We start from the raw sequence: 25,428 nt of genomic DNA on the forward strand, positions 1-25,428 counted from the left end.
CTGTGCTCATTTGGTTTAAATGGAGACCCCAGTTTCATTGAAAGTATTAGCAATCGAGAATAACTGTAATGTACATGCCAGTCAAATGAAAAGTTGTTGACTGTCATAAATTGGTAAAAACAAAAAAGATAAACACTTGGGTTTATAAACTATCACTATTTGGTAACTTATTTACTAATATTATAAACTAAATCAATTATTTAGAAAAAAGTTACTGAAATAATGTCCTCAATAATCAAGCAAAGAGTTACAACAGATAAGTATCACCAGCAGCCCAAACACCTGGACCAGGACCTGAAGAACCAGACCAGAAGAACCTGTTTGTTTACTGTTCCCTCATGGGACATTTCAACAATCAGTATTTCTCTTCAGCACGTTAGAGACTTGATTTAACAAAGAAGTGTTATATTTGCACTTCTGGTTAGATGCTAACTGCATTTGGTTGTACTGTACTTGTTCAGTGGCAATAAAGTTGAATCTAACCTAAAGTGTTCTAACCAGTTCAGATGGAAATATCCTTTTGAATGTCTCCGCTCCGTCAAGTTGATTATCACCCTGATACTAGAAATGAAACCTGAACTATACTGAACCTGAACTACACTGAAACCGCTTTCACACATACAGTATAAGAACCAATTAATTAAAAAAACATCACAGTATAACAACCAATTCATTAAATGAGTAACAAACATGCAGTATCAAAACCGATTAATTAAATAGTGTAGTTCACTAAATAAGTGAGGTTAGTTTATTAGATGAAGAAATCGAGAATTGACCATTTGAGTTAAAGCCAATAGTGAATAATTGTAATGAATCACCAATGAAAGGGGAGACCCTCCTCTTCACTCCCACCTGGGCCCGCCCCCTCCAGAGCTTGACAGCAGAGTGGAGTTGCTCACCACAAAGCTCAGTGTTAAAGAAGTTGGAGAAGAGTGGACCTAAGGGAGCAAAACAAAGGCTGATGGAGGTGCAGAAAACGAGAGAGGACATCAGATCAATCTGGGGTAAGGACATTTTGGTCTGATGGAAAGTCTGTTGCAATTGACAGAGACATTTATTGACCTTAACACACACTCTTCTTCTGTCTGTCATATGTGGTGCACTCCACCTATCAGAGTTGAGGATTGTGCTACTGGGATCCAGGTGGTCTGGAAAGAGTTCAGCAGGAAACACTGTCCTGGGCAGAGAAGAGTTTGACCTGAGGAGAACTGGTCAGTGTGTGAAGGGACAGGGAGAAGTAGCAGGACGGCGGGTCACTGTGGTCGACACTCCAGGATGGCGGAGAGATATCCCTTTAGAGTGGACTGCTGAGCTGGCCAAACACGAGATGACGCTCAGTGTGTCCCTCTGTCCTCCGGGACCGCACACTATCCTCTTGATCATTGATGTGGATTTTGAATTCATTGAGGAAAACAGAAGAGCTGTGGAGGTACAACTGGAGCTTCTCAATGAGACAGTCTGGAGTCACACTATGGTGCTGTTCACTCATGGGGATTATCTGGGAGACACGACCATTGAGCAGCACATTAATAGTGAAGGGAAGGCCCTGCAGTGGCTTGTTGAGAAATGTGGAAACAGGTATCATGTCTTCGACAATAAGAACAGGGGTGATGGAACTCAGGTCACAGAGCTGCTGGAGAAGATAGAGGAGATGGTGGCAGGAAACAGAGGATGTCATTATAAAACCATTCCCACAACCTGCTTCACAGCCACACTGTGTCAACAACCTGCCACACAGCAGCTCCAGTCAGAAGAGCTCCAAGAAGAAGACAACCTCACCAAGGTAGAAACCTCTAACACCAATTTGAATAACCTGGAACCAGAGCTGAAGAACCTGTTTGACCCGTCTCCTGTGGCATCCCTGGGGCTGTTAGGTCCACTAATACCTCACCAAGAAGACAGGAGGGGTGGAGGCCCAAGGATGAGCTCTGTAGACTAGACACACCGCCACCACACCCTTGGTTGGGAACCTCTGCCCCTGGACCTATCTCTCCCTGGCCCTCCTTCCACATCTACCACCTCCAGGCATTACCCCCAGAAAAACGTTTTCCTTCTAACATTCTAAATTCAGTGGCTTAACCAAAGCGCTTAACTTAATATGTAAATATGCATCTTCAAAGGTCCTCACACCCCTGACCATTTCTCACATTCTACTGAATTGAAAATGGTTAATAACCCTGCTGCTGTTGTATTAATGAGTATAATTTGGTGTGGCGACACCCTATTTGAAAACATGACTCATCTAAATAAAGCTTAGAAACAGCCCTTTCAAATCATATGAAACACTATAAGAACCCAGTCAATGAACTGGTGATCAGTTCAGAAATAATACCTGCGAAATATATATTTGAGACAAAATCTATTATTCTTTTCCCAAAAAACTGCCATTTACACAACTTGCTAATGAAGATTGATGAAAACTTAGAGTATATTGAATATCCTTGTTTTGTAAGGTTTGAACATCTGAAATCAGAATAGAAATACCTGTTACTGTTAACAAGTTAAAGCCATTTAAGTGGCCAATGGTATTTATTTAATTTTTCTATAGAATGTTCGCTCCCAGGACCTTCTTATCTAAGCATTATATTACAACTTACCTTCACCAAAATCTACCACAATAAGGAAAGATATAAACAGGTTAAAATATTAAAGTCATTTTATTAAAATAATGTTTCGGGAATACACTGTCTCATAATATCTCAATATCATAAACATTTAAATAGAATACATTATCTAAAAACAAAGTCACAAAAATATCATATGTAGTTATACCTTATTTATACAGTCTATGAGTTATACTGACAAAATCACATGATACACACGTCATACATTTTATATGCAAAACGTTAGGACCAGTGTTGCCAAGCCCGCGCTTATTATACGAAAGTTTTTGAAGTCGCTAAAGTAATCACTGGTCGCGGGTTGCAGTTTTTTGGGCTTGTTTTGGTCGCTTGTTAGGAAAATCTGACCAGCGACTTCGTTTTTGTACATTTATGGTCGCCGCTTTCCCTAAATGCATTGATTGACACTGTCTGCTCACAGCCTCACAATAATGTAAGGGCTGCAGTGTAATTCGCTCTGCCACAAATCCCCATGTGGATCTTTCCCGCCCCCACCTCCCTCCCATTGGCGAAAAATCTAGTTAGAATTCCAAGCGATGTTACAAGTTTCAACGTTTATTTGTCAAATGCACCGAGCAACACAGCGTCATCCTGAACAATTACATTATTTTGACATGGCACCCGAGAACTATTTAGTTAGAGTTAAGAAGAATATATAAGCAAAAATATAGCCAGACAAAAAATGTATAAAGCAACACTATACATAACACTGCACACTAGCAGCAGTTTAAAAGAGTGTACTGAAAACTAGCAGCAATCTGGTATTAGCCTATTATTTATTATATATATGGCAAGTAAGGCAGTAATTTACATAACAATGTAAGCTAGCAGCAATTTGTTAGAATTATTAAATATTATAGATACATATGAGTGTAATAAGCTAATGAATATGACAGCACACTACAACTACGTAGTGAGAATTAAGAAAAATATATACACGGCAAAAATACATCAAAAAGAGAAAGCAATAATATACATAACACTGTACACTAGCAGCAGTTTAAAAAAAATAGTACTGTAAACTAGCAGCAATATTGGTGGTGGTATTGAAATTATACAAAGGCCTATGGCAAGTATGGCATGGGACTACATACATTTCCACAAACGATGCCGCCAACAAAGTAGTCCAAGTGGGGCAAAAAGTGCAAAGACTGTGTACATCAAGTGGTCCGTGATGACAGTATAGATCTGTGCAGATACTGCAAAGCAGAATCTATTATTACAGTCTATAGCAAAAAACAAGCATAACATAATCTAATTGTATGTATATATATATGTAGCCTACTAATACTAGATACATATGGTACTAATGTATTTTACACTGCCCCTTAGTGCTCCTGACCCCTCGTTTTCCATCTCTACTCTCATATTTTGCTGCCAGGTGATCAGAGATGAGTGAAGGGTGCCTGGCCTCCATATACGCGTTGTTTTTTGTAAACAATTCTTTGCTTGTTGATGTTAAAATACATGTTTCGCGTTTCAAACTGTTGCAGGCTCATTCATTGACCGTAACTCGCTATAACGATATTGGGCTTGTTTTGGGCTTGTTTTTGAAGCTGTGGTTGCTTGTTTGACTCGCGAAAGTTGGCAACACTGGTTAGGACGATTTATTAGCAAGCCAGCACTGAAACAGAGTGAATAATCTCCCATTCTGGCTCGGTTTTTAGCTTGCAACTACGGTATCTAATTGGCTAAGTTTAGTGTGACAAACTTAGCTTTGTTATCGACCCAATGCTGTGCACAAACAATTTTGTTGATTTACATCATCATATATAAACAGCCACATATTCATTCAGAATCTGTGTAAATGGGTAGCTGGGTATTTCCCGGAATTCGGGCATATTTCTGTCCACAGGGTGTAATTCTATTAAAAACTAATTAAATCTAATACATTATAGCACTGATAATTAGTATAAAAAATATGCATATGAATTAAATGTTACCTGAACTAATAAACTACATGCACACTTGCACAGATTAAGCATATATATGCTTTTTCTACTTTATTTTGCTTAATTTCTTCCTGTCCCAAGGTTTAGCCGTCATTACCAACACGCCCTGCATAATGCATTTTCCCACTGTTTTTTCATTAAAAGTTTATTTGGTAGCCATGGTAAACTAATATCATAGTGGAGGCCATGGATTTCAAGCTGCAAGAGTGATGCCTTTTATTTTTTGTGTTGGGCATGTACACTTATTATGCATCATTATCATATATGTTGTATTTCTGTATTTTTAAACATTTTGGGATTCTTTTTTATCACTTTTTATAGTTACAACTGTGTACATTACATGTAGAAAGCTAGCTACACTTGCTTAGTCATCATCTTTGCTTGTAAGGCTAGTTTTATGACAAAAATGTAATTACCAGCACATTACAGCTTGGGCTGGTAGTGACAGGTTGTGGTGGTGATGACGGCAGATACATTAAACATACTGTTCTTTAAAGAATTTATGTTGAATATGTTATTTTAAATGAATTAATATACATTTACCAATCAAAAGTCACTATATTTTAAATGAAGTAATGCATTTGTTTTTAAAATACTATTTTAATTGTTTTGTTTAGGTGTGACATGGCTCCAAAAGCAGCTGCCCAAAGGTCCAAATCATACAGAAAACGCCTAAAAGATAATCCGGAGAAATATGCACAGTATCTGCAGAGTGAGGAAGAGAGATATCGTAGAAGAAGAGAAACAGAAACATTTTAATCTGTTTCCCTATTGAGCACGCGAGAACACAGATATGAAAAAAAGCAATGGAAAGTTAATCAACCAAGGAAGAGAGCTAAGGACAGAGAAAAAAGAGAAATAGAAAATGATCTTTCAATGAATAGTCCTCCAGAATCACCTGATGTCCATACACAAGAGAATCAGAATAGGGATGTGCCAAATGCAAGGAATGAAAGAGGAGGTATGGCAGATTCTGTCCAAACCCCAAAGCAAAGAGGACGCAAAAAAGTCAACAGAAACAGAAGAAAGGTCTACCATGATCTTCAAAAGTCTCAAAAAAAGTTGGAAAATGCCTTGCAAAAGGTTGAGAAGTATAGGAAAAGGTTAGCTAGGCTGACTAAGAAGCATACCACTGAGCAGTCCCCAAGAACTAAAGCAAGAAAACAGATGAGGGGAGGACATGGTAATCTCTGGAAGACTCTTGTGTTCCATAACAAATTAGTCTCACAGCTGCGACAAACCTTCCATTAAAGGAAAACAAATCATATCTGTTTTGTGGAAGATTTGGTATCAATGACATGTTTGTGGTGTTTCTTTTTTTAAGCAATTGTAAACTGTCAGATTAGATTCTAGTTGTTTGGGATACATAATATGACTAATGTGTTATTTCAGCGTTTTACCTGTTTTTAACTGCCCTCCTGTTTCATGTATTTTTTATTCAACATGGCTATGAAATGATTAAATAGTCTGTTTAGAATATAATTATACTGAACCAATCCTGTTCACAAGGAACACAGTTCATGTTTGGTCTTCCATAATCATATTAAACTATATTTTGATGTTTAAACAGATTACTAGCTGGTGTTTTTTTTGTTGGTCTGAAGTCACTTAGGCTCTTAAATTAAAATAAGTTATGATCAGTTATTTGTCATCACCGCAACAAACTGTCATTACCAGAACTGCAATGTCATCACCATCACCTTACATATTTTGGTCAATAAATTATGTATAAATTACAAAAACATCCTACAATTATATATTTCTGACAATGTTGGACAGTCTAAATGATCAATGTATTAAAAAGTTTTGATATATGGCATTCACTTAAAATAAGCTTATATTCCAAGCCAGGGTAGATTGATGAATCAGAAATGTAGATACTTAAATGACTATAATTCATCTTGCAAGTAAGAATCAACAATTCCATTGAGTTCAAGATAAAATTGATTCCATTTGAAACCACAAAATGTTTTAAAAGCACTGATTTATCATTTAAGTTACATTTTTTAAATATATTCGATGATGTGATGGTAATGACATTTACTTGACATAGTTAAGAAAATTGAAAAAATCTTATGGTCTCAACCAAGCTCATAACGTGGCTCCTGACTAAAGGACTGATAATTTGATGTATACCAATTAGTCAAATTTGGAATTGACATTTTCAAAATTGCAGCAACCCAAATCTGTTATGGGTAGGCTCTGTTTTCCCTGTCCCAGCCACTTTAGCTTTTGTGTGTTGTCTGTGTTTGTCTCCACCTGCTGTGCAAGTGTCGCTCTCACAGAGGATCCAGGCCAAGGGGCGTGGCCACTCCCTCCTGCTCTGTTTCCAGCCAGCTGCAGCTCATTTCCAGTTATCAACCAGCAGATATCAACATGGGCTGTTCATCTCTTCAGCACCAGTTCGTTACAACCCGTGGTAACTTGGCTCTGCAAACCCTCAGTTATCCCGCTCCTAGTCAGCTTTATTTCTGTGTGCCTTTGTTAACCTGCATCTCCTCTGTCCAGATTCCGCTCTGACATTGCTGCCTGCTGCCTGCTCACCTTGCCACTCAGCTTCCATTGCTGCCTGGTCACCTGTTGCCTGCTCACCTCGCCACCCAGCTCTTCTTGCTGCCTACACACTCCGCCGCTCAGCTCTCAGCATGGCCAGCCTCGCCATTCAACTCTGATTCCCTTACCGAGTCTGTGTGTCTGTCTCAGAATCTGAGTCACAAACTAGAGCCTAACAAATTCGGCCATTAATCTGAGAAATGCCCAGTTACAAGAGTAGGCCAACTAGCTTCCGTCAAGCTAATATAGCAAATGTCAAACTGATAGTCATTCAGCACTGAAAATCGACTTAAAAAAAAAATATTGAATCTATCTAGTGACACTGTTAGTAAAACATTGTATTGAGCAATTGTATATAAAATTGGGATTGTGCTCCGTTACATTTAGGGGCTCAATAAAAATAATTCCCGCGGAAAATGCACTAACCATTTATATCATTTTGAAGCTTATGTCGTCCAGTTTTTATGGCCGTTTTCAGATTTAAAATATGTGATTGGACTGCAGAGATATTAAAATTAAAGGAATTAGGATTCGGGAATTAGAGCGCTCTGGCTGGAAAGGTTTAAAGTTTCATTCTCTTTAATTTGATTGTGTTTTTTTACATTGAATCTCAAAATCCACTGTAGGGTCACACATGAACTGAGTTCTCTACTATAGAAAGACAAATTCCATAAAAAAAAATCATTCAAAGCAGTACCTGCTACTGTCAACGGATGCATGTCAAAGTAAACAACAAAACGCCAGATTTTATTTTCTGTGTAGAAACATTTTACCCCTATTAACACTACAGAATTCTCCACAGACAGACAGGGAGACACAGAGAGACAAGGCAGACAGACATTCCTTTGTATACAGCCTCTTTATTGTTTAGGAACGTTACATTGCAGTAATCGCGGTTAAAGCAGTAGTAGTAGTAGTAACATTACTGTGGTAACATCACTATTAACTTGGTAAAAGTTACCAGAATGTTTGAACCCTAAATGTCAGTAACAGGATCAGTTACATCATTGGGAGGGGGACATTACTTTAGGTTACTTTAGAACCAGAGATAAACAGGACTGCATGGGACTAATGTAACTCTGTGTATCACAAACACCACAAAGGTACTGTAGAATATACAGCGGTGAGAACAAGTATTTGATACACTGCCGATTTTGCAGGTTTTCCCACTTACAAAGCGGAATCTAAAACAAACTTACAAAACGGAATCTAAAACAAAAATCCAGAAAATGCAATAAAATGAAAATTAATTATTTAAAAATTATACAATGTGATTTTATGGATTTTTGTTTTAGATTCTGTCTCTCACACTTGAAGTGTACCTATGACAGACCTCTATATGATTTGTAAGTAGGACAACCTGCAAAATCAGCAGTGTATCATATACTTGTTCTCCCCACTGTAGGTAATAATACTACCTGGTTCAAGCTTTCAATATTGTACACTTGAAAATAACCTTGAAAAAGAAACCATTGTCAGGCTTTATTTAATTATATTTATCTCATCAGATTTATTAACGTAATACCAAGACTTTACAGGTTACAGATCTATACCAGACCTTCCACCGAGCCCATGAATGGCCGTGCCGACATATCCCTGGCCCCTTGATCTAAACAACCAAGGGCCGTGATCTACAGAATCCGCCAGAATGCCTTTCGGTGTCAAGATTCTTCAGTCATAATAACCAAGTAGACACTTACAAGATGTACAAATCACTACATTATTCCTAACATTACAGTACCATGTTAATAAATATATTTCTCTCCAATGATAATGTAAAAACTGTAACAGTTACACAAAAATAATTCCAACATAACTTGAGGTTATTACAATTATAAAGCCTTAATGAACCAGGGATATCATTTCATAAAGCCTTTCTGAACCAACCAGTGTGTCATGTCACAAAGGCTTTAAGAACCAGTATGAAAATTCATGAAGCCTTGATGAGCCAGTATGACACTTCATAAACCAATAAATGTGTTACTTCAGAAAGTCATTATGAACCAACCAGTATGTAACGTCATGAAGCCTTTATGATCTGGTATGACACTTCCTAAAGCCTTTATGATCCAGTATGACAATTCGAAGCAGAGTTGACAAGTGATGAAACAAAGATTCTTTGGCAATGATGTTGTTTTTGCAGAAGTAGTTTGGTGTATGAATCAGATGGATAAGGCATGTGATCAGTTAACAGTTTAATTAAGGCTGGTGACCTGGTTCATTACACAGCAATATTAATCTAACATACCAACTTTATCTGATACATGTTGATTAATAGCTCTTGATTCTGAATGACCAAATGCTCACAGACATGGGACTTAAACAGATACCATGTAACCAAGAATATAAACATGGCTGCACATTTTACGGGCAATTGTTCAATAAATACTAAATAAATTAAACCATTCTACCATGCCATGTCAGTGACCTAACTGGAAGTAAACATGATATTGATCTTAATGTATATTTACCTTTTATTCATACTTCATTCAATCCTTTCAAAGTAATATTTTTTACATTTGTAACCACCTAGAAGTTATGCTGCAGTAGACTAATTCTCAACTGCTGAATGATCAACAAATACACAGCAACCTGACCACAAAGACAGTTTCTCTCCATATTTAGTCAGGGAGAAAGTAATGAATAGTTACAGCAATGTTCATGAAGACAGTCAATACAGGAAAACAGACGTAAATTAGCCTTGATGCTAACTCTGATTAGATACGCCCCGCTCCTAACTCTGGCTGAAAAGACCCTGTGGCTAACTCCAGCTCAATATAATCTATGCTAAATTTGACTTTTTCATAACTCAATCAAAATTCATCTTGTTGCTAGCCTTTCAAATTAATAATTTTATTTAGGCTTAATAACGCTGCTAACTCTGGATAAATTAATCGAAATAAAACCTGCTGCTAAAAATAATTTTGTTAATAACAAATTAAGTATTTTAGCAAACCTTACAAATGAACATTGATGTTGAAACTGACATTGTTTGTTTGTCTACAAGATGCATTCCAGTAAATTTGTGGATAACGAACTATTGTTCGAGACCTCCCATTTTAGGCAGGATGTATAATCTGTTTTGTTATATGTGGATAATCAGTTTGTACAATCACTATCATACCTCAGTTAGCTATAAAGTTTGAAAGTGATCGGTTTAGATGACATGGGGAACATGTTTGTACATAATTTCGGGGATACATTTTTGGTTCAACAGTGCCACATAATCCCGGAATGCATCTTGAAATAAACGCAACCACTTTACATCCTGCAGATCAGAGCAACGGTGTATGGTGTCATAAGTGTATGTAATATTTCCAATAATGTACGACGCTTAGCAGATTTGTTCCCCAAGCGACTTACAGCCATGCATACACACGTTTTATGTAAGGGTTTCTGTGGTAACAGACTGCCATGCTCTACCAACTGAGCCATATGTACAACTGTACTATATGTATGAACAGCACCTGACTTGGACCCAAACAGGTGGCAGGAGCTACTTTTCATATTCAAGTGCCAGAATAGAGCAATAGGAAACAGGAAGTTCAGAACTACAGCAATATAGATATGAAGGCGCAAATCTGATATTAGTCTCCTGTCTCAGGTCAAGCAGTGCATACGAACACAGCCATGGTTTTACAATAATATCCCGCTTGTTGTCGTAGAATCCCTGCACACAGACAGGGAGGAGCAAAGGGGAGGGGCTTATGGGAGGAGCCTAGGTAAGCAGCGTGTGTTATTGGTGGAGCCTAGGTAAGCAGGAGGCGATGCACTCTGTGGAGCTGAGGCTGTGATAGGACAAGGCGGTGGACCTGCTCCTGACCACGAGAACATGGCATCATCACCTTTCCCACCAGCACTGTGTCTCCTCTCTTCTCCTCCTTGGCCTGGAGTTAAAAACAGACACAAGAGTTGAAAACAAAGTAAGAGTTAAAATCCTACACAGAGGTAAAAATAGGGACACAAAAAAACAATAGACACTGAAATAAAACAGAGACACAGAGGCACAGAAAGACAAAGAGTTAATAACAGGCACAGAGTTAAAAACAGTCACAGAGTTAAAAACAAGGCAGACAGACTCAGTAGCTTCAGTGTTTTGATTTAAAGCTGCATACACCTTGGCATTTTCAAGGCACATTGTGGTACCTCTACAATGCCATGAGGAAATCTAAAAGGGACCTTGTAAAGAGTTCCAGCATTCATGTTACAATTCTCAGTATAACAAATGACCGACGCTGTGGTCAATAAGTACGAAACCAAAAAATATTCCTGGAAACGATTTTCAGTAAAAAAATTAAAAATATTTCTAATATTAACTTAAACGTTGGGGGTAATCCAATAACACTGGGGTGGTTATTTTGAAAGTTATAAACAGGCTGACTACCTTGGACAATGCTATCACTCTTTTAGTAGTCTAGGTGTATAACTGCCACTCTTGCTGCTGTTGCCTTAAGGAAGGAGGAGCAGAGGAACTTGGCAAAGTAAAGCATGACTTTAGTGTGTGTGTGTTGTCTTACCTTGACAAAAGAGGTACAGGGGAACGTGGCAAAGTCAGATGAGGCTCTAGCTCCTGGTCTCTGTGTCACCACGTGTTCTGACACCTCATCCTGACCCGAGGGAGAGGACAAAGATCAGGAATAGAGAAGTTGCATAGCATGCTCTGCAATCCTAACAAACAGTTACTTTTGGAAATTAACTTTATAATGAATAAAACCTTTACAGGGACATTCCACTGCTGCTCTATTTACATGTAGATGTCAAATAACATGGAATTTACACATCCTATGTGCCATCAAAATGATGAATTTTCTCAAACACTGAAAATACACGCGCTTCTGTATTTCACTGGATGAAATGGTCCAGATACATTTCCTGGTTGAGAGCGAACCACAATATCCATAATTCATAGTGATTCATAGATACAGTACATATATAGAATGGGGGAGGTGCAGATAGTAGGGACCTGAAGCACCAGGTGGAATTCTGTCCCACAGTTCAGCTGTCAACGTTGCTTTTCACCTTTAATCTCTCCAGAGTGTCGCTAAGAGACTGGAGTCTGGCTGTCTGCTCTAACAGCTGGGCACTAGGAGTCACTGTTAACACACACAGAAATCCAATAAACACTGATGTACAAAACACCAAAGCGCAGGCACAGAAAACCACACTCAAACTAGTTACAGATACAGAGTATAAACTTCTTGTTTTTTATTTGATTAATTTGTTTTTTTAAAATGTTTTAGCTACAAGTACAGCGAGAGAACAAGAAGTTGGGTATAAGGACTTGGGTGTGTGTGTGTGTGTGCATCTATCCCTGCGTGTGCGGTGTGTGTGTGGCAGCTATCGTACCTGGGGACTTGCCAGTGATGTCCACCACCTTGACGTTGGCACTCATCTGCAGCAGTGTGTCCAGCAACTGGTCAGTCTTCCGGTAGAGGGCGCTAGAGAGCACCTCCGGCTGAGAGCCATCTCTGGTGGGGAGTTTAGGGACGTGGAGGGGGGGCAGAGAAGCTAGCTGGGCACGCATCTTCTCAGCCTGGGGGGAGACGGAGGTGGACAGGAGGACAAGGAGTTGGGGGGAAAAAGCTGTAAATATGTGTGACCAAGGATCTAGCAAAAGCTAGGGTGTGTGTGTGTGTGTGTGCATCTGTGTCCTACCTTCAGCCTGTTGTTTTCGTTTTTCAGGTGTTTGATGCTGAGTCTCTGAGCTTCAATCTGCTGCTTCAGCAGAGGAGAATCGATGACCTGGACGCCTGACCCTGAACCAAGACTGCTTATAGTGGCTGTGGAGACAACACACACACACACACATTGATAACTGTGGGGGTTGTGGCAGTAAAATGAATAACATAACAGTGCAGACCACTTCCTCCTGAATCAGCACATCAATCAATTCAATATTTTTCATAAAGTTCATATACAGATATTCAGCATAAGACCCCAAAGAACAAGCAGTAAGATGTTGAAGGACAGTTGCTAGGAAATACTCCCTAGGTGGGTCGGAATCTAGGAAGAAACCTAGACAGGAGTCGGGCTCCGGGGCTGGCCAGTCCTCTTCTGGCTGGTTCAAACTCAGGACCTCTGCTTCATAAACAGCTGACAGCCCCCTGTCATGCTCCTCCGTTGCCCCACTGGCTGATGGGAGCAAATCTATATGTGTTAATGTGCAGGTTGGCACAAAGGTGCCAATACACACCTTTCTGCTCGTCTGGACATTTGGAAAGACAGAGGAAGAGAGAGAGGAGAGGGTCCAGAGCAAGAGAGAATGGGAGTGGGGGAGTAGAGGATGGGAGGGGTAAGATAGAGAACGGGAGAAGAGAGACTGAATGAGTGAGTGTTAAGGACCAAAAGATATCCCTTTACTTCCTCACCAGTCATCTGTATGACAGACCTGAATAACAGACACGTTTAGTTACTATGTCGTGAAGAGAGATTCAGTTGAGGTTTATTAAGCACATGCAAATAGATATCGGTGTTTGTACAGTTTAACTCAAGAATACATTTTTCAGGAGCACTCCTCAAATCCATTGGTTTCCTCAAATGTGAACAGCTTTCCAGATGTTGCCCTTGTCATCCAGAGTAAATGTAATAGAAAACAGTAGACAATAGTTGGATGACATTTTGTATCGATGTACCCAGGAATCTAACCCGCAACCCGGCAGCTGCAAACACTAGGATATGTCAAATGAGGAATAGTGTGTTTCCACTGACCTCCTGTCATCCCTGTGACCGTGGACGCGATGCCCGATGATGGCGCCCCTCGCAGCCCGTCGATGGTCACCTTTGACTGGCTGTTCAGACGCTGCTTCAGCTCTGCCTTCTCTGACTCCAATTGGTCAATATCAGCCTGCAGCGCATCCATGGTTTCCTCAAACTCCCTGCCGAGGAAATAATAATCTGTTAAGAGCTAATTCTCAAACTACAAATTAACTCTTGAGGCCTACAAATCAAGTAGCATTTTCTTTTAAAAATACTGTAGCTTTTAATCTAAATGGTGTAGCATTTATTTGATGTACATTGCCGGCCTAGCTTCAATTCAAGTTTTTTATATTAGATCCAGACTTTCATGATTTTGTACTTGGTCTTTATCACAGCGGCTTGCCACTCTAAAAATCCAACCACTAAAATATATTAGTATTACCATACAGAGAAACTATATAGGCTGAGAATTGCATGGCGGCTGTGTGGTTCTGCTGCTTTTATGTCACCGCTTCTAAATATGCTCAAATAGCTCTAAAACTGGAACCTAAAGTGGGACTTCAGCTTCAGTGTTCACATATCAAACAGGAGTCAACTCCTCTTCGGAAGACAAATACTGTGTCTCAATGTCAACTGCCCCAATTAGTTTATAACTGTGCTTTCAGCTTAAGGGCCCCTTTACCCCTTTTAACCGAGCATCTGGCCCATTCCGTAAGACTTTAGCCTGAGAAGTGTTGTATTGACATTCTCACTTCTCTTTCTTCTTGAGCAGAGTTTGTGTCTCATCCAGTCTGGTCTGGATCTTCTCCACACGTTCATCTGCGTCTTTAGACGAACTGTCCAGTTTCTTCTCCAGAAGACTGAGACGCACGCTCGCCTCACTCAGCTCTTCGCCCTGAGGACAAAATCACAAACACAGTTACTGTAAGTCATGATCCTTGACAATGCACCCTTAAAGTGGACTACATACACTCCCAAAAAGAAAAAGTTATTGGGGGATCCTACAAGTGTTTTCTTATTCACCAGAGAACCATTTGAAGAATATTCTCCTTCAAAATCAACCCCACACATTTATTTTAAATGGTTCTTTGAGGTACCACTGAAAAGGGATTCTTTAAAAATCACAGAAAAAGTATTTTAAAAGCTTATTGAAATAACTTGCAGGGTTTCCTCCTCAGTGTCAACGTGAAGAACCCCAAAATGATCCTCCAATAACCGTTCCTCTCGAGCGCATCCTGGATTAATTCATTTACAGACAGTGTGGATTCTGTGTTGAGGCTTAGCAAGGACGTTGTTTTGAAGTAGTACTTTGAGATAGTACACATTGTTAGTGTAATTTCTTTGTTAGAAATGTCATATGTTGTTAGTGTAACTTGATCTAGTGTTCAGAAAAGCCAATGAGTGTAGTATACCTTAATCTTGAGAGACTTCTTGAGCTCCTTAATAACTGTCTCCCTGTCCTCGATCTTCATCCCCAGGCCCTCTGCGTCGCTAATCTCTGCCCTGAGGGCAGCTGCACGGAGCTCCACTGGAGGAGGGGTCTGGATATAGGCAGACAAATACAACATGATACACACGGGTGACACAGGAAAAAACTGAAAAAACAGCATGCGCCGACCGTTCATTTCAAAGACAAATGCATTTTTTGGAGTTTGACTTCAGTGGTGCAGAAATCATAAGCATTGGCCTACAGAGACGTGATGCGGTCAGATGAGTCATCCTTCACGTTTGATGAAGATGAAAATGATGTGATTCATACTGCCTTCGCAGTCACCGCATCTCAACCTAACTGAACACCTATGGGAGGTTTTGGACCAACGTGTTAAACAGCGCTCTCCACCACCATCATCAACACACCAAATTAAGTAATATCTTTTGGAAGAGTGGAGTTCAATCCCTCCAGCAGACGCTCCTAGACTAGCAGAATTTACACCAAGGCACATTTAACCTTTTCTGGCTGCTCGTGGCGGCACAACACACCACTGTGTCACTTCATGTGGGTTTTTCCTTTAATTTGTCAGCCGTCTCTGTGTTCTAATTGGAATCCATTGGTCCCGCTTAACAGGGTTACACACCCACATTTCCAGGAATGGAAGAAACAAACCACGTCAACATCCAAAACAGACAGAGACGGTCATTTGGGTTCAACAACAGTCTACCGTGTGCAAATCAGGGTAATGGCGTTGGTCATGCGGAAAGCGGTCAATTGTTGCCATGGTTACCGTTATCTGGGGTCTCTCCGCGTCGTACTCCCCCTCCTGCATGGCGGTGGCCATCTTGTTCATGGTTGCAATGACGATGCAGCAGGACTGGCGCAGGCACTCGTAAGGGTTAGAACCCGGGTTTCCGTAGATCTGGAGTCAGATGGAGAGTCTGACCAGTGAGAGAGTGTGTGTGTGTGTGTGTGAGCGTGCGTGTGTGTGGGTGTAGATTTATTTGGTTGCCTTGATTCATGTTGCGTGTGTATTGTCAATGTAAGTCTGTGTGTGTGTGTGTGACTCTGTGTGTGGGTGTGTAAAGTGTGTGTGTGTGTAGGTGGGTCCTATGTAGCTCTGTTGGTAGAGCGTGCTGCTTGCAAATCCAGGGTTGCCTTCGCAATTCCCATGATGGAGCCAGTATGGAAAGGTGAAAATGTATAAACTCACTACTGTCTGTGGAGAGTAGCATCTGCTACTGTAAATGTCATAAGTGTGTGTGTGTGTCTGTGTGTACTGTACCTGTTCTCCGGCCTTGAAGGCCACATCCTCCAGTTTTAGGGCACTGAGACCCTCCTGTTCCCCTAGAGGGGCGACCATCTGCGCCCCTGCCGCCGCCACCTCCTGCAGTACTGCCACCAGCCAGGTAAGGTGCTTCCTGCAGTCCAGCAGAGTGTCTGACACCTGGGAACCACACACACACACACACAGACACAGACACACACACACACAGACACACACAGACACACACAGAAACACACATCACACAGACATCAGAAATCATCAGGCATGATCAGACCATATTAGACGACATCAGAGCACATTATTCAGCATATTATCTGACACCTGGGGGACCAAACACAGTTTGTCACTTTTGCTCATACCATGTCATGACATCTTCTGCTTGGCCATTCAAAAGTTAACATGCTCACAAGTCCTGATTACTTTCAGAGATTCCATAGACTACAGTTAGCTGCAATTTGTATAGTCTGTTCTTCTCGTAAGAATGACTGGTGACTGGTATCTCCTAATCTGCATGAGCGTGAGATTTCTCCTGATTAGCGTTGCTGTGGTGTAGCTACCTGCTGTGGGAAGGTGAGTGCTGCAGGTATCCCCGGTACGTCAGTGCCAGGCATTCGACGGCGGATCTTCTTACAGAACTGTCGGATGTCCGAACATGAAGTCTCTAGGTCCTTCAGCAGCACGGCCAAGTCAGCTTTCTCCTGACCCGTGTGGAGGAAAGCACGCAGACGACCCACCTCTACTGACATACAGTCCAATGCACTCTGGGTAAACTACAGGCACGTAGAGAGGGGGTAGGGGGAAGGCACAGACAGGTATAAGAAGGGTTAGGGGAGGGAGGAAGGAAGGAAAGTACATAAACAGTCATGACAATAGCTTAAAACACTTGGTTTGACTCATCCCCTGTAGTTGAAAACACTGGATAGTACTAATAGTCCATCTCCTGTAGTTTAAAACACTGGATGGTACTAACAGTCCACCTAATGTAGTTTAAAACACTGGATGGTACTAACAGTCCATCTAATGTAGTTTAAAACACTGGATGGTACTAACAGTCTTTCTACTGTAGTTGAAAACACTGGATGGTACTAACAGTCTTTCTACTGTAGTTGAAAACACTGGATGGTACTAATAGTCTTTCTACTGTAGTTAAAAACACTGGATAGTACCAATAATCCATCCACTGTATTTAAAAAACACTGAATAGTACTAAAAGTCCATCCACTGTTGTTTAAAACACTGGATAGTACTAATAGTCCATCAATCCCTGCCGATGGTTCATTGTTGTTGTGCTGCAGATACCTTGATGTGGTCGGCTAGCTGCACTGTACAGTCTTCTGTTTGCTCCGCCAGGTGGATGCTGTACAGGTGCTGGTAGTATTTAATGGCCTTGGTGAGTGGCTCCACATGAACGGTCTCATCCAGCTGGTCCCGGTGCAGCAGGTCAATCAGGAAGTCCAGGGAGCGCTCGTGAACACTCATCTCTGGGTACAGCGTTCCAATCTTTTTATACACTTCCACGCTGCACTGGTTCAGGGATCTAAGAAACACACAGGAACACAGCAACAGTGTTGGTTGCAATTAGGGCCAGATTAAGTTAGGGAATACATGTGTTTGTCTCCTAGGGGAAAGGGGAAATAATATTTATGTAGTGTAGACTGACTAACTGTTTAAATGAAATGAAACTGACTTACAGTTCATATTTATGTAGTGTAGACTGACTAACTGTTTAAATGTAATGAAACTGACTAACTGTTCATGTTTATGTAGTGAAGACTGACTAACTGTTTAAATGTAATGAAAACTGACTAACTGTTCATGTTTATGTAGTGAAGACTGACTAACTGTTTAAATGTAATGAAAACTGACTAACTGTTCATGTTTATGTAGTGTAGACTGACTAACTGATTAAATGTAATGAAAACTGACTTACTGTTCATATTTATGTAGTGTAGCTTGTAGCAGGCTGAGAGAGTAGACCAGTCCTGCAGCGAAGCTCAGCTGTTCACCCAGCGCTCCTCTCACCCCACTCCTTTCCACACAGCTGTCATTCAGATCAAACTTCTCCTGGGCCTGTTTACTGATCAGCTCTGCCTGCATACACACATAAACCTCAGATGTCCTGTAGCGCATTTGAACATCAAGTCGATCCCTATAAAGGTCTAAACCTGTCGGTGCGCTGAAGCCCCTGTGGACAGCCTTCATTGTGTTCAGAGACACTTAACAACAATAACAACAACATCAACACATGCACCCACCCTCCCGCCTCTCTACCTTGCAGATGAGTCTTGGGATGAGAAGCAGCACCAGGATACAGTCGTGGTCTCCTCCGTGACGCAGGAACGAGTCTGGCATGAAGGAAGTCAGGAGAGACACCTGTCTGTTGGCCTGGCTGACCTCCATCTTCCTCAGCTCCATCTCAATGGCCTAAACACACATGGACACACACAGGCACCACATAAACACCACACACACAAACCACACACACAACGGTTGACCAGAGTACAGTGTTCGAGTTCCGATGTTATGACAATGTTCTAGTTCTGATGTTATGGCAGTGTTCTAGTTCTGATGTTCTGATGGTGTTCTAGTTCTGATATTCTGACAGTGTTCTAGTTCGGATTTTATGACAGTGTTCTAGTTCTGATGTTATGACAGTGTTCTAGTTCTGATATTATGACAGTGTTCTAGTTCTGATGTTCTGACAGTGTTCTAGTTCTGATGTTCTGACAGTGTTCTAGTTCTGATATTCTGACAGTGTTCTAGTTCTGATGTTATGGCAGTGTTCTAGTTCTGATGTTATGACTGTGTTCAAGTTCTGATATTCTGACAGGCTTCAAGTTCTGATGTTATGACAGTGTTTTAGTTCTGATGTTATCACAGTGTTCAAGTTCTGACATTCTGACAGTGTTCTAGTTCTGATATTCTGACCCTGTTCTAGTGCTGGTGGCAGTGTAAACAGGGTATAGTGCATCGTAGTGCTCATTGTAAAGTTAGCATGCTGTGTTGAACGCAGGTATAAAGCAGTTCTATCTAGGGTCAGTCACAATGCTCACCTTGGCGTAAGCCTTAGTCTCAGCAAACTTGATCTTGAAGTCAAACATCTCGGCAGGAGGTTGTTGCAGCTGCTCTGCAGTGGCTTCTTGCTGGCTGGTCAGCTCTCGGTTCACCTCAGTCAGGTGAGCAGTCAACTCGCGGTACTTCTTAATGGTCTGCTGGTAGTCAGCTACGGTCTCCTGAGCGGCCTCCACGCGTTTCTCCGCTTCCCTGACCCTCGCTCCGCCCAGATCCAGCATCTCTCTCAGCTCAAGCTCCGTCTCTCTGGCGTTCTCCTGTAGCTCATCATTCATCTCATTGATGGCTTCCTGCAGAATGGACCAATCACATCACAGGGTCACAGAACGGACCAATCGTAGCCCTGGGCAGTTAAATATTTGTGAGCTTTGAGTGAGACGTCCGGGTCAGTTGTTACTGTCCATGTTGGTCCATCTGTAATTGTCCTAGTTGGTCAGTTGTGATTGTCCTAGTTAGTCTGTCTGTGACTGTCCTTGTTGGACTGAGGTGTGTTCAGTCTCTCACCAGGTCAATGACAGTCTCTCGCAGCTCTCTGACTTTCTCCTCCAGATCCAGATTCCTCTCTGTCAGAGTCTCCACCATTTCCTCAGCGCCCAGAGCAGCATCCACCTGGAACACAGACCACAACGTAGTCATCATCCACACGGAACACAGACCACAACTCAGTCATCATCCACCTGGAACACAGACCACAACATGTATTTCCCTAAAACATCAAATGTTAAATTATTGGTACCATTGTTTTCAATATTTTGTGCAATCTCCCCTTGCAAAGACAACAGCAATCTACCTTTAATTTTGTATGAGACTGGAGAAGACACTGGAAGGGACCCCAGGCCCTTCCTCCATACAGAACATTTCCAGATCCTTGAGAGCCAACGGATTGTGCATATTGACTCTTTCAATTCAAAGCATATGTTTTCAATAGAATTATGGGCACCGATCAAAAGCCATTGCTTAATGTAGATTTCTGGTGAATTTACAATTTCTTTGTTTCTGATGTGCGGTTGGGGCTACTGACTTGCATGAACACTGTAACAGTACTAACCTGTAATTTAACTATAAAGGAACATGGTTATAATACTGAACTGTTGTTTAACTATAGATGAATCTTATGTTACTGACCTGTTCTTTGAGCTCATCGATTGTCCTCTCTGCTAGTTTCATCTCCTCCTGTAGTTTCTCCTTCTGAGCTCTCAGGATGTCCAGCTCTGTGCTCTTTTTCTCTGACTGCTTCTGCAGCTTCACATGTTCCTGCTTCTCTGATGCAGACAGGTCACGCATCCTTAGGCAGATACAAGTTGTATGAAACACACAAATACAGGATCCGCATACACACAAAGATACCGTGCCTCTCAAAACTATTCACCCCACTTCCACTTGGATTTAATCAGGAGCTTAACAAACTCGCAACCAACAGTCTACAAGTCATGTAATTAGTTGAATTCACCTGTGTGAAATAAAGGTGTTTCACATTATTTCAGGTTAAATACACCTGTGTCTGGGAGGTCCCACAGTTACTTAGCAAAATCTCTAACAAAAACCCAATCATGAAGACGAAGGAAAATTCTAAACCAATACGGAATAAGGTTGTTAAAAAGACTATGTGAACATTTCCAAGGCATTCAATTAAAGAAAAGGAGAGATTGTGGTACAATTGTGAATCTGTCAACAGCTGGTGTCCTCACAAACGGAGTATCCGCGCAACAAGGGCACTACTCAGGGATGCCGCCAAGAGCCCTGTAGCAACTCAAAAGAAGTTAGTCTTCTATTGTGAGATTGGACATCATACATTCTGCAACAACAGCCCGGGTGTTTCACAAAACCTCTTCATGGGAGAGTGGCAAAAAGAAAGGCCATTGTTGAAAAAAAAAAAGTGGCTGGAGTTTGCCAGAAGGCATGTGGAAGACTGAGACCAAGTGGAAGAAAAGGTTTCACTTTCCAATGCTGAACTCTGTCTCATGCATGACTGACAATGCATATCACCCTAAGAACACCGCCCCCTGTAGTAAAGCTTGGTAGTGGCAGCATCCCTGGGTTGCTTGAGGAATTTAAAAAAGATATTGTCAAAAAATGCTGGGTCCAGATAAGCAGAGCTGGTGGAGACCTATCCAGATAGACTCATTACTGCCAAAGGGGCCTTGATATAATACTAAAAAGGGGGTGAATAATTATACAATCAATAATTTTCTGTTTTAAATTTTATATACACAGTGGATATAAAAGGTCTATACACCCCTGTTAAGCATCAGAGGGATCTCATTGTTGAAAGATATCAGTCAGAAGAAGGGCACAAAATAATTTCCAAAGCATTAGATATACCATGGAACACAGTGAAGACAGTCATCATCAAGTGGAGAAGATGTTGCACAACAGAGACATTACCAACTGGACGTCCCTCCAAAATTGATGAAAAGACGAGAAGAAAACTGGTCAGGGAGGCTTCCAAGAGGGCTACAGCAACATTAAAGGAACTGCAGACATTTCTGGCAAGTACTGGCTGTGTCTTACATATGACAACAATCTCCCATATTCTTCATATGAATGGGCTATGGGGTAGGGTGGTGAGACGGAAGCCTTTTCTTACAAAGAAAAACTTCCAAGTCTGGCTGAATTTGCAAAAACAAACATTGAGTCCCCCAAAAGCACATGGGAAAATGTGTTATGGTTTGATGAAACCAAGTTTTAACTTTTTGGCCATAATTCCAAAAGGTATATTTGGTGGTAAAACAACACTGCACATCACCCAAAGAACACCATACAGTGAAGCATGGTGGTGGCAGCATCATGCTTTGGGGCTGTTTTTCTTCAGCTGGGGCTTTAGTCAGGGTGAAAGGACGGATGAACAGATTCAAATACCAAGCAATTTTGGCACAAAACCTTCAGGCGTCCGTTAGAAAGCTGAAGAGGAAGTTCACCTTTCAGTACGACAACGACAGAAAGCACACATCCAAATTCAAAAAAGCATGGCTTCACCAGAAGAAAATTAACGTTTTGGAATGGCCCAGCCAGAGCCCAGACCTGAATCCAATTGAACATCTGAGGGGTGATCTGAAGAGGGCTGTGCACAGAAGATTTCCTCGCAATCTGACATATTTGGAGCGCTTATGCAAAGAAGAGTGGGCAAATTTGTCATGTCAAGATGTGCCATGCTAATTGACTCCTAACCAAAAAGACTGAGTGCTGTAATAAAATCAAAAGGTGCTTCAACAAAGTATTAGTGCTTCAATATAAGTATTAGCACACTTATGCAACCAGGTTACTGTGAGTTTTTATTTTATTTTTCCTCAAAGATTTCAGTTTGTTTTATAATTGAATTGTTCACATTATAGGCCACAGTAAAGGTTCTGACATGATTTATCTTTGTCTCATTCTTTTACATCACAAGAACCTGGCATTTTAAGGGGTGTGTAGACTTTTTATATCCACTGTATGCATGTTTAGTTCACACACACACACACACACACACACACACACACACACACACACACACACACACACACACACACACACACACACACACACACACACACACACACACACACACACACACACACACACACACACACACACACAAGCAGTATACATTCACAAGCATACCTGACTAGAGCTTCCTTCAACCTGCTGTTCTGCTCCTCCAACTGCCTAACGTGGTAACTGGAGGCAGCTCCATCTGAACCTGAGCAGAAACAACAGGTCACCATTGACAGACCTGCACCACAACACTGAAAGCTTTGCAGTTGGTAAATGATTTATTGGGGTGTTTTTGGAGTGTTTTGTATCGTGTTTTTGGAGTGTTTTATTGCATGAATGTAGAGAAGGTACTGCCCTCAGATGACTGAATAAATTTAAAATGAATGGATAATAGTACAAAGGAGGTGTATCGTAACATATTAGTTCAGCCTTTGATGTAATTGATCATAAATTTTCGTTGAATAAATAAACTTGTTATAAATTTAAAGGGAATATTAATTTTTGCACAACAAGTCCAACCGAGACTTGGCTTCCACATTTAACCCAACCCCTGTAGATTGGAGATGTGCAGTTAGCAATAAGGGTCAGTTAGCAATAGATGTGGAGTTAGCAATAAGCAATCTGTTTTGATCAAGGTAACATTATTTTCTCCTCAGGGTTTTGATCTAGCACCCGTTTGGTTACTGGTCAGACGCTCCAACCACTGGGCTACCTGCTACACCTGAATCCCACTCAATTACATGGTTGTGGTTTCAGGTAAGGGTTTTTACTCAAATAGAATGTGCCACTGAGAGTTTAAAAAAGGAGTTACAGTCCAGTTGTTTGTCTATCTGTTTGCCTGACTGTTACATGAATCAGAATTTTGCAACTCATCTTGCTCCAGACCTTTCTTGAATTATGCAAGATAACTTGTTATTGTCTATGACCATCTTATATTTCTGGATCTCCAGGTTCATTGTAACTACCTTTCTCTTTTATCTCATGTTTCAGAATCTCCAGGTTCACGGTCACTACCTTTCTCTTCTATCTCATATTTCAGGATCTCCAGGTCTATGGTAACTACGTTTCTCTTCAATCTCATGTTTCAGGATCTTCAGGTCCATGGTAACTACCTTTCTCTTCTATCTCACGTTTCAGGATCTCCAGGTCCATGGTAACTACCTTTCTCTTCTATCTCATGTTTCAGGATCTCCAGGTCCATGGTAACTACCTTTCTCTTCTATATCATGTTTCAGGATCTCCAGGTCCATGGTAACTACCTTTCTCTTCTATTTCATGTTTCAGGATCTCCAGGTCCATGGTGAGCTCCTCTTGTCTCTCCTTCAGTGACTCAACTTCCTGTTGCAGAGACTCAGCACGCTCCTCAGCCATCTCCTTGTCCAGTGTGGCCATCTCTATAGCATCTGCCGTGTCTGCCATCTCCTCCATGTAGTGTTCCTTGGCCTCCTGGGCTTCCTTTGCCTCCTACAGTGGGATCAGAGGTCATCATTTTACCTATACTAGGACCTGTTATTTAGGGCTGTATTAGTAGTACTGGGAAATATACTAGAAAAGGTTATTTGCTGTTATGTGAGGGTCTGTAGTACAGATTAAATATGCAATTCTGTGATCTACTGTGATAAAGGTTATGTTTGAAGTTACATGAGGCGATGTGGAAAACATAGTATTTGTAGTTATATAAGGTGCTGTAGTAAAGGATATATTTTTTGATGCCTAAGGTACTGTAGTAAAGGCGATATTTGTAGTTATGTGAGGTGTTGTAGTAAAGGTATGTATTTTTAGTTCTGTGAAGTGCTGTTGTAAAAGTGATATTTGTAGTTATATGAGGTGCTGTAGTAAAAGTGATATTTGTAGTTATATGAGGTGCTGTAGTAAAGGATATATTTTTTTATACCTGAGGTACTGTAGTAAAGACGATATTTGTAGTTATGTGAGGTGTTGTAGTAAAAGTATGTATTTTTTGTTCTGTGAAGTGCTGTAGTAAAAGTGATATTTGTAGTTATATGAGGTGCTGTAATAAAAGTGATTTTTGTAGTTATATGAGGTGCTGTAGTAAAGGTTATATTTGTAGATCTGTATGGGACATTAGTTAAAGTTACACTGTAGTTCTGTGAGGTTTAGTGTATTTACCTTCTTGGCCTCTTTGAGTTGTTTAGTGAGCTCATTCTGCTGTTCCTGCATCTTGTTTTTCCACTCCTGCAGCTGCTCCAGTTGGATTTTGTGTTTTTCCAGCTCTTTCAGCTTGGCCTTTACAATAGAAATTATAATAATATTATATATATATATATATATATATATATATATAATTCTTTTAATTTTTTTGTTTTGTTTTGTTTCACC

At 40.8% G+C, this 25,428-nt stretch overlaps 2 protein-coding genes across 4 annotated transcripts in view; one reads left to right on the plus strand and one right to left on the minus strand.

Moving 5' to 3' along the window:
- Positions 1-820: 820 nt before the first annotated feature.
- On the plus strand, positions 821-1,939 carry LOC109616652 (GTPase IMAP family member 9-like). The gene is made up of 2 exons (XM_020053928.2): positions 821-1,004; positions 1,116-1,939. The coding sequence occupies exons 1-2, from the start codon at positions 821-823 to the stop codon at positions 1,937-1,939; spliced, it is 1,008 nt and encodes a 335-aa protein (XP_019909487.2).
- A 7,647-nt stretch (positions 1,940-9,586) lies between these two features.
- dctn1b (dynactin 1b) overlaps positions 9,587-25,428 on the minus strand; it is a 41,731-nt gene continuing 25,889 nt past the window's right edge. For 2 of the 3 annotated variants that reach the window (XM_010879286.4, XM_010879284.4), the window contains 21 exons: positions 25,219-25,335; positions 24,348-24,552; positions 23,215-23,293; positions 20,740-20,899; positions 20,119-20,223; positions 19,596-19,904; positions 18,814-18,966; positions 18,473-18,633; positions 17,842-18,079; positions 17,100-17,312; positions 16,540-16,701; positions 16,045-16,176; positions 15,235-15,363; positions 14,575-14,717; positions 13,835-14,001; positions 13,320-13,331; positions 12,782-12,906; positions 12,473-12,659; positions 12,146-12,219; positions 11,644-11,733; positions 9,587-11,013 (listed from right to left, as the gene is read on the minus strand). In XM_010879286.4, the coding sequence (XP_010877588.1) occupies positions 10,876-11,013; positions 11,644-11,733; positions 12,146-12,219; positions 12,473-12,659; positions 12,782-12,906; positions 13,320-13,331; positions 13,835-14,001; positions 14,575-14,717; positions 15,235-15,363; positions 16,045-16,176; positions 16,540-16,701; positions 17,100-17,312; positions 17,842-18,079; positions 18,473-18,633; positions 18,814-18,966; positions 19,596-19,904; positions 20,119-20,223; positions 20,740-20,899; positions 23,215-23,293; positions 24,348-24,552; positions 25,219-25,335 (3,099 nt within the window). In that variant the 3' untranslated portion in view covers positions 9,587-10,875. The remainder of the gene's footprint in view (positions 11,014-11,643; positions 11,734-12,145; positions 12,220-12,472; positions 12,660-12,781; positions 12,907-13,319; positions 13,332-13,834; positions 14,002-14,574; positions 14,718-15,234; positions 15,364-16,044; positions 16,177-16,539; positions 16,702-17,099; positions 17,313-17,841; positions 18,080-18,472; positions 18,634-18,813; positions 18,967-19,595; positions 19,905-20,118; positions 20,224-20,739; positions 20,900-23,214; positions 23,294-24,347; positions 24,553-25,218; positions 25,336-25,428) is intronic. The other variant, XM_010879285.5, reaches the window with a different exon arrangement.

Source organism: Esox lucius, chromosome 15 (genome assembly GCF_011004845.1).
Source record: "Esox lucius isolate fEsoLuc1 chromosome 15, fEsoLuc1.pri, whole genome shotgun sequence".
NCBI classification, from domain to species: domain Eukaryota; kingdom Metazoa; phylum Chordata; class Actinopteri; order Esociformes; family Esocidae; genus Esox; species Esox lucius.

What these genes read in the sequence shown, in the direction of transcription:
- LOC109616652 (XM_020053928.2), top strand. Translation starts at nt 821, where the DNA reads ATGAAAGGGGAGACCCTCCTCTTCACTCCCACCTGGGCCCGCCCCCTC. An exon ending in GGACATCAGATCAATCTGGG is followed by an intron (nt 1,005 to 1,115) that starts GTAAGGACATTT and finishes TCCACCTATCAG; the next exon opens with AGTTGAGGATTGTGCTACTG.